Consider the following 12,049-nt stretch of genomic DNA (forward strand, 5'->3'; position numbering starts at 1 on the left):
CAACTGCATGTTGTGATTGTGCATGTTTCATATGTAAATATATATATATATATATATATATATATATATATATATATATATCATTCTTTGATTTCATCTGAAATGGGGCAGTTTCATTTGTACATATATAGATATATATCATTCTTTGATCTCCTCTGAAATGGGGCAGTTTATTTTATGTGTGAATATATATATATATATATATATATATATATATATATATATATATATATATATATATATATATATATATATATAATTCTTTGAATTCCACAGCAGAAACAAACAGTATACACATCCACATACACTGAAACAACAGACCACTGCAGATACAAACAGTATACACATCCACATACACTGAAACAACAGACCACTGCAGATACAAACAGTATACACATCCACATACACTGAAACAACAGACCACTGCAGATACAAACAGTACACACATCCACATACACTGAAACAACAGACCACTGCAGATACAAACAGTATATATATATCCACATACATTAAAACAACAGACCAATGCTGATATAAACAGTATACACATCCACATACACTGAAGCAACAAACCACTGCAGATACAAACAGTACACACATCCACATACATTAAAACAACAGACCAATGCTGATATAAACAGTATACACATCCACATACACTGAAACAACAGACCAATGCAGATACAAACAGTATATATATCCACATACACTGAAACAACAGACCACTGCAGATACAAACAGTATACACATCCACATACACTGAAACAACAGACCACTGCAGATACAAACAGAATATATATCCACATACACAAAAACAACAGACCACTGCAGATACAAACAGTATATATATCCACATACACTAAAACAACAGACCAATGCAGATACAAACAGTATATATATCCACATACACTAAAACAACAGACCAATGCAGATACAAACAGTATATATATCCACATACACTAAAACAACAGACCACTGCAGATACAAACAGTATACACATCCACATACGCTGAAACAACAGACAACTGCTGATACAAACAGTATATACATCCACATACACTGAAACAAACAAAACACTTTAAAAAAACCCACCCAGTATACATCCACAAACACTAAACCAAACAAAACACAGCAGAGACAAACAGTATATACATCCATACACAGTGAAACAACATACCTCTACAAACAGTATATACATCTCCACACACTGAAACAAAAGACCTCCACAGCAGAAATAAACAGTATATACGTCCACACACACAAAAGCAGCAGACTCCCACTGTAGTAACAAACAGATATACATCCACACACACACACACACATACACACACTGAAACGACAGACCTCCACTGCTGGAAGCCTCCGCCTCCAACTCCTGCAATATGGAGAGGTCGTCGTCCTCGCTGCTGTTCCCTCCGTCCCTGCTGCTGTGGAATGACCTCTGTGACCCTCGCTCCGCTGCTTCCGCGCTGGCTTCCGCCACGCCCCCACTGGTCGGCAGAGGATGTTCCACAGCCCCAGGCTGAGGAGGTTGCTGGACAACGCTGCTGCTGGTCTGCTGATGCTCCGCCGATGGGTGGGGGTGGGGGTTGTGGAGGAGAGCGGGGTTGTGGTGGTGGTGGTGGTGGTGGCGGGTGGGGTTACTGTTGAGCGGGGGCAGGTTCTGAGGGAACATGTCCCCCCCTCCCTCGCTGAGCGAACCGTCGTCCACGCTCCGATACAAGCTGACCACCTGAGGGGCCGTCTCCCCCTCCTCCTTCTCCTCCTTCGCTTTGGACCGATCAGTGGGGTTGGAGGTGACCTCACTGCCGGAGAGGACGACACAGGTTGCTGTCAGGTCCAGAGGTTTAGGGTCTGGAATCTGATACTTCTCACCGGAGTTTCTGCATGGATGGCTGCACTGGTCAGCAGGACCGTTGACAGTGCAGTGACCTGGTCTGTACCCGTTAGCAGGGGTAAGTGGGTCATCACAGTTATGTCCATTGCTGTTACCGCCTCCCTCACATTTTTCACCTGCCCAGTGTTCATGAGAAGGACTGCCCTCGTGGTGGACTTCCACAGGCTGACTATCCGATGAAACAGCATTTTTGGTTGACTTCTCTGATGATTTCACAGTTGTAGTGGCATCGTGACGATCTGATTTGTCTTGTTGAGATGTGCCTTGTGAGTGTGGCGGTAACTTGCCGACGTCCTTGTCTCTCTTCTCTTCACCAACCATCTGCCAGGCTTTCCTTTCATCGTTGATCTCCAGCCACTCACCGTCCGCAGTATTCGTTCCACATGTTCTGCCGCTCTCAGCCAAGCAGGCCACCCTCTGAACATCGCAGCACGGACCTGACCCACACTCACACTGACAAACACAACATGGAGAGGAGGAGGAGTTTCCCCCTTCTTTAGCACAACCGCAGTAATAGGGATTCCCATGACCACCACCACCGTCAGCACCATCCCCAGTGTTCAAACATACTACGGCATTCCTGTGATCTGTTGTGCTGCACTGATTTCGCCTGTTGCTGCTGCTGCTGCCGCCGTCTACAACACGACCCCCTGACCCCCATTTCCCCTTTGTTCCGGATGACGCACCGTTTCCCTGACCGTTTACTACCACCGCCGTGGCGCCTGTTTTATTTGCCGCAAACCGACTTGTCTGGCTGTCAGCACTGCTCGCAACCACCACCCCCACCACCCCTGCACCCGCCGCTTTCTTCCCTTCCACGTCGACATCCTGGCTACCGGCCCGGCCCCGGGACGCGGTGTCGAGGGTGGGGATGGTGGAGGCGGTGAGGGACTTGGTGGTGAAGGTGGAGTGGAGGGTGGAGGTGGTGCTGTCCGTCACCTTGAGGGGGTGGGGCTGGTCAGGGGAGGGCTTCTGGCAGAACAGCCCATCCATCTCCTGACACAGGTGGGGGTAGGCCCAGCACTTCTCGTCCTTGGGGTACCCTGGCAGGTGGTGAGTGTGGGGGAAGGAGGGGGGGATGGGGATGGAAAGAAAGGAAAAAGAAAGACAGGTTGAGTTGATTGAATCAGTCTAAACATAAAAATAAGGTAAATCATACAGGTCGGGATGGGGGAGGATAAAAAAAAAAGAAAAAAGGAGAGTTTGAAGTCTGTCAATCAGTCGAGTCAAGTGTAAGCATGGGTCCAGCATTAAAGTTCATAGAAATTTTCCTTCAGCAGAAATGCACAGATAAAAACATGAATGTATGTGGGCTTTTTTTTCTTATGGCAGGTAAAAAAATAAAACACACAACAAAAAAACCCACTACACGACCTACGTTGGGTGTGTCGGGTTTGGCTACACATCACTACAGATACAAGGACTCTGATGTTGATGCTTTGCTTTGCTGATCAGGCCAGAAAGAGAGAGACGATGAAGAAGTTGTAGGCATTTTGTTTTGAGCTGTTCAGCTCTTGTGGAGATAAGAGAAAGATACATACATTCCAGCTAAATATTTCCTGCAATCTTGTACATTGAAGTTGAGTTTACTGATGTCCAAACGGCAACATTATGTACGAAACTTGTCCATCTTTCTGTATTCAAATTTAGAGAAACTGCAACAGTGTACTAATAAGGAAGTGCTGTTCTAAAAAATAAAAATAAAAATAAATAAATAAATAAAAGGAGCAAGGAGGGGTTTGAAGTCAGTCAGCACTTCTCCTTGGGGTACCCTATGCAGTGGTTGGGTTGAGGAGAAAGGAATAAATCTGAAGTCAAGTCAATCGCTTAGTCGGTCGAATGAATCAGTCTGAACAAAATAGAAAAGGTATTTGCTTATTGGTTCTATTCATGCTACTTTACACACACACACACACACAAACACACACACACACACACAATCTGACACCTCCTCCTTTCATTCGGAAGTTGAAAACAGACCTTCACCTTCAGTGACAATACATTACGTCATTCATCCTTGAAAAAAAAAAAAAATGTCTATGGGCCGAAAATTTGTATACTTCTTTCACTGCATTATTGCTGGGGGTTTTGTTTGGTTTGGGGGGGGGGGGGGGGGTTGTTCAATGACCAACACCAAAGCTCAAAACTGAACCTGAGCTCCAATGACAACATCAAAACCAAACAAGAGAGGCAAGGCCTTCAAGACTCACTTGTGGCAAATTAAGTCCCCTAGCATCAATTACAGAGTAATTTCCCTTTTTTACTATCTGCACCAAAAACGTTTGCAAAATAAATACAACTTCCATGCTTAGCAAAAGAAGTTCCTGTTTGAACAAAAAATGATAATAATGACTGCTCTTGTTGTTGGGTCAGAATATCAGATCAAAGTGCCAAGTTTAGAGAATACAAAAAAATATAAATATAACAGTAAATGCAGTTTGCATATAATAAGGCTTCATTTTTTATTTTTTTGTGCCCATCCCAGAGGCGCAATATTGTTTTAAACAAGATGAGTGGAAAGAACTGAATTTTTCCTATTTTTATGCCTAATTTGGTGTCAACTGACAAAGTATTTGCAGAGAAAATGTCAATGTTAAAGTTTACCACAGACACACACACACACACACACACACACACATACAACCGAACACCAGGTTAAAACATAGACTCACTTTGTTAACACAAGTGAGTCAAAAATGACCTATGACAACATCACCAAAACTGAAAACTGACCTTCGATGACAACAACAGAGCTGAAGAGTGGCCTTAATTAAATGACAATACCACAGCTGAAAATTGGAAAGTGACCTTTGACGACAACACCAATGCTGAAACCTGAAAACTGACCTTTGACAACAATACCACAGCTGAAAACTGAACCTGATCTTCAGTGACAACACAAAAGCTGAAAAATGACCTATGATGACGACACCAAAGCTGAAAACGGACCATTGATGACAACACCAAAGCTGAAATCTGACTGACAGTGACAACACCAAAGCTAAAAGCTACCTTCAATGACAACACCAAAGCCGAAAACTTACCTTCAATGACAACACCAAAGCTGAAAACTTACCTTCAATGACAACATCAAAGCTAAAAACTTACCTTCAATGACAACACCAAAGCTGAAAACTTACCTTCAATGACAACACCACAGCTGAAAAATCTACTTTCAGTGACAAAACTGATGCTGTAAACTGACCTTCAATACAACACCAAAGCTGAAATCTGACCGACAGTGACAACATAAAAGCTCAAATTGGACCATTGATGACAACATCAAAGCTGAAATTAGACCATTGATGACAACACCAAAGCTGAAAATGGACCATTGATGGCACCATCAAAGCTGAAATCGGACCACTGATGACAACATCAAAGCTGAAAACTGACCGACAATGGCAACACCAAAGCTGAAAACAGACCATTGATGGCACCATCAAAGCTGAAATTGGACCACTGATGACAACACCAAAGCTAAAAACTGACCGACAGTGGCAACACCAAAGCTAAAAACTGACCTTCAATGACAACACCAAAGCTGAAATCGGACCACTGATGACAACACCAAAGCTAAAAACTGACCGACAGTGACAACACCAATGCTGGAATCTGACCGACAGTGACAACACCAAAGCTGGAATCTGACCGACAGTGACAACACCAAAGCTAAAATCTGACCGACAGTGACAACACCAAAGCTGGAATCTGACCGACAGTGACAACACCAAAGCTAAAAACTGACCGACAGTGACAACACCAAAGCTGGAATCTGACCAACAGTGACAACACCAAAGCTGAAAACTGACCTTCAATAACAACACCAAAACCTAAAACTGACCTTCAATAACAACACCAAAACCTAAAACTGACCTTCAATAACAACACCAAAGCCTAAAACTGACCTTCAATAACAACACCAAAACCTAAAACTGACCTTCAATAACAACACCAAAACTGACCTTCAATAACAACACCAAAGCCTAAAACTGACCTTCAATAACAACACCAAAGCTGAAAACTGACTTTCAATACAACATCAAAGCTGTCCTTCAATGACAACACCAAAGCTGAAAAACTGACCTCCAGTGACAACACCATAGCTAAAAACCTCCGAGAGAAAACCTGGCCCGACCCAATCCCAGCAGCCCGGAAGCTCTACGGAGGACTGGAGGACCTGCGACGTACTGCCGCCTTTGTCGAGGAGACGGGGGAATCCATCTGATAGATGACGAACGAGATAACAACAGCTAAAAACCGACCACTGATGACAACACCAAAGCTGTAAACTGACCTTCGATGACGATGTTGGCGTTGTTGCTCTGGGAGAAGTGGCAGTTGCGGATGATGGAGGCGTTGACGTGCTGAAGGATGATGGTGGCCCGGCGGAAGGTGCAGAACTGGACGTGGCATGCCCCGGGGTTCCCCACCCGCATCATGCCCTCCTCCACGATGCAGTTGTCCATCTGCAGGTATCCCGCCTTCACCTGCCACACCCAAAAGGACGCAATGGCCGAGCGGTTAAAGAGTTGGACTTTCAATCTTCTTCTTCTTTCATGGGCTGCAACTCCCACGTCCACTTGTATGTACACGAGTTGGGCTTTTGCGTGCATGACCATTTCGTGTGCACACACACACACAAACAGAACACACACACACACACACACACACACACACACACAAACACACACACACACACAAACACACGCACACAAACACACACACTCACACACTCTTACATTCAGGATGAAATTGGTGAACCAAGGTGCCCGCAGAACCAGGTTGGACATCCTCCCGGACAGGGCCACATGCTCCAAGCACAGGACCAGGATGACGCTGCCCAGCTCCCCAACACCCACCAGTTCAAAGGGAACCTTCACCGACATCTCCAGCTGCTCGTCATAGATGCCCGGGTGGACCAGGATCTTGTCGTACTCGTTGGCGACGGCGAACGCACTCTTCAGCGTCTCATACTGCAGGCCTGGTCCCACCTCAATCACCTGCCGCTCTCTGACCCTCTGTGTGAACAATCATGGTTGGGTTTGGTTTTTTTCTTCTTTTTTTTTGCTGCCCCATCATCTTTTAAATCTCGTCTCAAAACTCACCTTTTCTCTCAGCAATAAGTTCAATTGTGGCAGGTCCACTTCCTTTGCGTTAGCTGTGCTTGACTATGTGTGTATACATATGTATGTGTACATAACTACATGCATGTATATGAATGTGTATTGTGTATGCGTGTGTTTATGTAAGTTTGTGCCTGCCTATGTGTGCATACGTGTTAGGGTAGCTGTTAGATACACATGTATGTTAAAATGTATGTATGCAGTGTGTGTGTGTGTGTGTGTGTGTGTGTGTGTGTGTGTGTTTGTGTGTGTGTGCGTGTGTGTGTGTGTGTGTGTGTGTGTAGTCACATTTTGGTGTGTGTATGTAACATAGATATAATGTTTTATGTTAACAAAAGCGTTTTTGTAAAGCACCTAGAGCAGATTTCTGGATAGTGTGCTATGTAAGTATCCATTATTATTATTATCATCTACACTATTTTAGTGGCATTACTCCCACGCCCCTCATTCCAAGTCCCCAATACACAGCCACACCCGGGTTCATCTGTCGCAGTCCCAGTGATGGCATTCCACAGGGAACTATCAATGTTAGGTCACCAGGAGGCCACACATCAGAGGAGACCCTGCACTGCTGCTGAGTCACTTTGGTGGTGTTTGGTAGTGCCTGTTCTGATTTAACGTACTCAGGACACCACCTACTGACCCCCCTACTGACGACGATAATGGCTTAGTCGCGGTGCCAGACTGAATGAGCGTCTCCCCTAGAGTGGAGGCAGCCACCATGTCCCTCCAACGACAGTCCCCCACGAACCTGCAGGCACTGAAAGAAGACCTTCACAAGACTCACCCCAAGCATGGAAGTGGAGGGGTATCATAGCTGAGGGTCACCATGAGAGCAGGGCATGAATGGCCACGAACAGTTCAAGGTTTATTGAAAACGGCGGTCCACTTCAATTTCGGCTTCAGCTTCTCAAAGAAGCAGCACTGTGTTTGGAGAAATCTATATACATATTTTGCATTTGTATTTGTATTTCTTTTTATCACAACAGATTTCTCTGTGTGAAATTCAGGCTGCTCTCCCCAGGGAGAGCGCGTCGCTAAACTACAGCGCCACCCTTTTTTTTTTTTTTTTTTTTTGTATTTTTTCCTGCATGTGGGTTCTTTTATGTGTGCTGAGTGCATGCTGCACATGGGACCTCAGTTTATCGTCTCATCTGAATGACTAGCGTCCAGACCACCACTCAAGGTCTAGTGGAGGGGGAGAAAATATCGGCGGCTGAGCCGTGATTTGAACCAGCGCGCTCAGATTCTCTCGCTTCCTAGGCGGACGCATTACCTCTAGGCCATCACTCTACATACGCTACACCACATCTGCTAGGCAGATGCCTGACCAGCAACATGACCCAAATCGGTTTCAAACCTTTGACCTTCATTGACACTGTATTGGCGTCTTAACCATTCTGCTACCTTCTTTCCCTAACAGTCCATATATGGCTGGACGATAACTATAAGCAACAATATCAAATATTGTAAACATTTTTTGTCCCTTTGTGTTGCTATACAGAACAGTAGGTGATCCTTAAAGTTACCTTCACTGATTTAAGCTAGGAGGTGATGAATTTTTCTCTTTTAGTTTGATTTTCATTTATTTATTCATTTTACTCACAACACAAACATTAATTAGTAGATTTTTTTCTCTTGTATTAAACACAAACACCTTTGTGGCTTTGTATTACTATAGTGATTTGTGGGATTTGAATTCATTAAACTAAAATTAGTAAAAATATTTTCTTCTGTGGATGTTGAATGTGATATTAGAATAGAACAGAACAGAATAGAATATGTCTTTATTACCAAGTGTACCAGGGTCACAAGGAATATTGGGGGGAGTGGGGGGGTGCAGTACATAACAAGATATGAACATAAATCGAAAATCATTCACAAACACATATACAGTAGAAATAAGATATATACAGGTGCATATCAATATAAAAACTTGTGCATAATCACACATGCACACACACACACACACACACACACACGCACACACGCACGCACACACACACACACACATGTTTGAACAGAAGCTGCATATCACAAGTGGATGGGGCTGATGACTAGATATTCAGGTAGATGTGGGGCTGATGACTAGATATTCAGGTAGATGGTTGTTGGTTGAGTAGATGGTTGTTGGTTCTGAAAATCAATGTGAAGACTGAGACCAAACTGAGCCTTGAACATTAGGATGAAAACAAAAGTTGTCAATAATTCTTCTTCTTTTTTTCTAAGCTGGGTATGGGTAATAATGACCTCTAAGAAAGACAACAAAAAGATTGCAAGAAAACTGTGTTCATGCAGCATGCCGACTCTAATGTTACATACCTGAAATCCAAGTATTCCACAGCCTATAATAATGTGCATGAGCACATGCTTTTTACCCAAATACAGATCTACCTCCTCACAAAAGTCACATGTTCACACACATGATAACTCCTGCACAGACACATTCACATACAAGCAGACATCACTGATACATTAGTTTAAGCATAAACACACACACATGCACACACACACACCAACACCCACACACATTCACATTATCTAAAGAATACAGACTCGAACTATATCTGATCCACTCAAGAAAAACTAAGCACAGATCTGCTATGTGCAGACTTCGTACAAGCACACATGATCTCCACACAGAAAGAGGCAAGCAAGAGTATGCAAAATGTGTGGCGTATTAGATGAGAATCATTTTTCAAGACAAATGTATTAGATATGAACATTTATGAACAAGTTTTGTTAAGCAAAATAAAGTCTGAATTTACAAATTTTGATGATACTGATAGTCAGTCAATGGCACAATTATGACCCTGTACAACCTCGACTAGCAAAATTCATAATATCAATGTTTCAAAGAAAATGTCACATTTTAACTCACTCAGTACAGCCAGTCCTCTCTTCTCCTCTACACAGACCCCTCGGATGTCCAGTGGGTGTCTGAATGACCCAACCTTTAGCTTCCGTCGTCAGAATTGTGGTATTCTTTGTCAACATTCACCTCTTCAGTATAAGAGCCTTCCACTTGCAATATTTTGATGATGGTAATTGGGGTGAAACGCTGTTAACGTCGTCTCTTTCGCCGTTTGTATGGAGAGAGTTAGTTAGAACACCTCACATTTAGTTTAGTTCGGGGTTTGTTTGTTTTTTTACCCTTTATTGCTGTGTCTTTTAACCTTTCATTTGCAGTTTTCATGACAAATAAGCATGATTCTGATTCTGATTCTGATTCACACGCACACACACACACACACACACAAACACTACACAACTCCCACACCCCCACCCACACCCACCAACTCTCTCACCTTCAGCAGCGTCATGCACCCAGCCCTGTGTGCCGCCTGCTGTGAGGAGCAGCGGCGCCAGAAGCGGGTGGCCCGGTGCTGGTTGCGGAAGGCCAGCCTCCAGGAGGAGGGCTCCAGGTCAGTGTCCAGGGGCCAGTAGGGGTGGCGCCACTCCCGGCGCGCCAGGTACAGCTCCTTCCAGCGTGTCAGGTCCACGCTGGCCGCCAGGTCCTGCCAGGTCCTGCTGACCCGCGCCACGCGGCACAGGTCCCGGAAGGACAGGTAGGAGAGGATCATCTGCCAGACCTCCAGCGGCAGGCCCGTCTTGTCGCCCGGCAGCACCTTGGAGGCCTCGTCCGTGCGCAGGGTGGTGGTGGAGGTGGTCGACAGGCCCGACATTTTGGTTGATCTACTTATTTGTGGTGGTGTGGTGTGGTGGTGGTGTGGTTGGTGTGAGCAGCAGTACTCTTAGATGTAAAGCTGCCTGAGAAAATTTTCAAGGGACAAACGGGGAGACATTGCTGAACTGGTGGTGTGTGCAGCAGCACTCTAAGATGTAAGCTGCCCTGAGAAAATTTTCAAGTGAGCATGTTTGACTGATTGGGAGACACTGCTGACCTAGTGGTGTGTGCTAACACTCTAGATGTAAGCCGCTTGAGAAAATTTTCAAGTGAGCACGTTTGACGTTGAATGGGGAGACATTGCTGAACTAGCATATGCAGCACTCTAGATCTGACTGCAAGACAAATTTTCAGAGAGCACGTTTAACGAAAGTGAAGACATTGCTGAATCAGTGTGTGCAGCACTCTAGATCCAGCCACCAGACAAATTTTCAGTGAGCACTAATCAGCTCAGCTGAGCCTTGCTTGGTATTATTACTCAGCTGAAGGAATGAGCTTCTGCTAATGATACGGCTATGTTTCTTTAAACACTTGGAGTGGAAGTTTAGCATGTAAATTTGGTGAAAGAACAGTCGGATATCAGCAGTTAGTGTGGTTTTCTTTCCGTGCTGCCCCATGACTGACGGTCTCCAGCCGTGATGGTTACGTTAGAGCAACAGTTTGAACAAACACCACCCCATAACTGACTGTCACCAGCAATGATAGTTAGGTTACAGCGACAGTTTGAACAAACACCACCCCATAACTGACTGTCACCAGCAATGATAGTTAGGTTACAGCGACAGTTTGAACAAACACCACCCCATAACTGACTGTCACCAGCAATGATAGTTAGGTTACAGCAACAGTTTGAACAAACACCACCCCATAACTGACTGTCACCAGCAATGATAGTTATGTTACATGGACAGTTTGAACAAACACCACCCCATAACTGACTGTCACCAGCAATGATAGTTATGTTACAGCGACAGTTTGAACAAAGACTGCCCCACTTGTTCACCTTCCTTTGTCAGCATGCTGCTCTATCCTGTAACAATCACACAAAGAAAGTAGTGGTTATTACTACTGAACATTATTCCTACATTTCCAATTGCTTTCTACAAAGAAAGAATCAAATGGTTATCAGAACTTTACATTATTCTTAAATTTCTTATCATTTTCTACAAAGAAAGAAATAGTTATTACAACTTTAGCATAGTTTCTATATTTCCAAATGTTTTCTACAAAGAAAGAAATGGTTATTAGAACCAAATATCATTCTCATATTTCCAATTTTCTACAGAGAAAATAAAATGGTTATGGTAAGTGAACATAACTGTTTTGTATGAAGAAAGA

At 44.0% G+C, this 12,049-nt stretch overlaps 1 protein-coding gene across 1 annotated transcript in view; it reads right to left on the bottom strand.

The window, feature by feature from the left end:
• Nucleotides 1-11,496, bottom strand: part of LOC143290910 (uncharacterized) — a 41,373-nt gene extending 29,877 nt beyond the window's left edge. The window contains exons 1-4 of the mRNA XM_076600469.1: nt 10,332-11,496; nt 6,640-6,918; nt 6,195-6,387; nt 1,345-2,940 (exon numbers count right to left, since the gene is read on the bottom strand). Coding sequence (XP_076456584.1) covers nt 1,345-2,940; nt 6,195-6,387; nt 6,640-6,918; nt 10,332-10,709 — 2,446 coding nt within the window. The 5' untranslated portion in view covers nt 10,710-11,496. The remainder of the gene's footprint in view (nt 1-1,344; nt 2,941-6,194; nt 6,388-6,639; nt 6,919-10,331) is intronic.
• Nucleotides 11,497-12,049: the final 553 nt, after the last annotated feature.

The sequence above is a fragment of the Babylonia areolata genome, chromosome 16 (genome assembly GCF_041734735.1).
Source record: "Babylonia areolata isolate BAREFJ2019XMU chromosome 16, ASM4173473v1, whole genome shotgun sequence".
NCBI classification, from domain to species: Eukaryota; Metazoa; Mollusca; class Gastropoda; order Neogastropoda; family Buccinidae; genus Babylonia; species Babylonia areolata.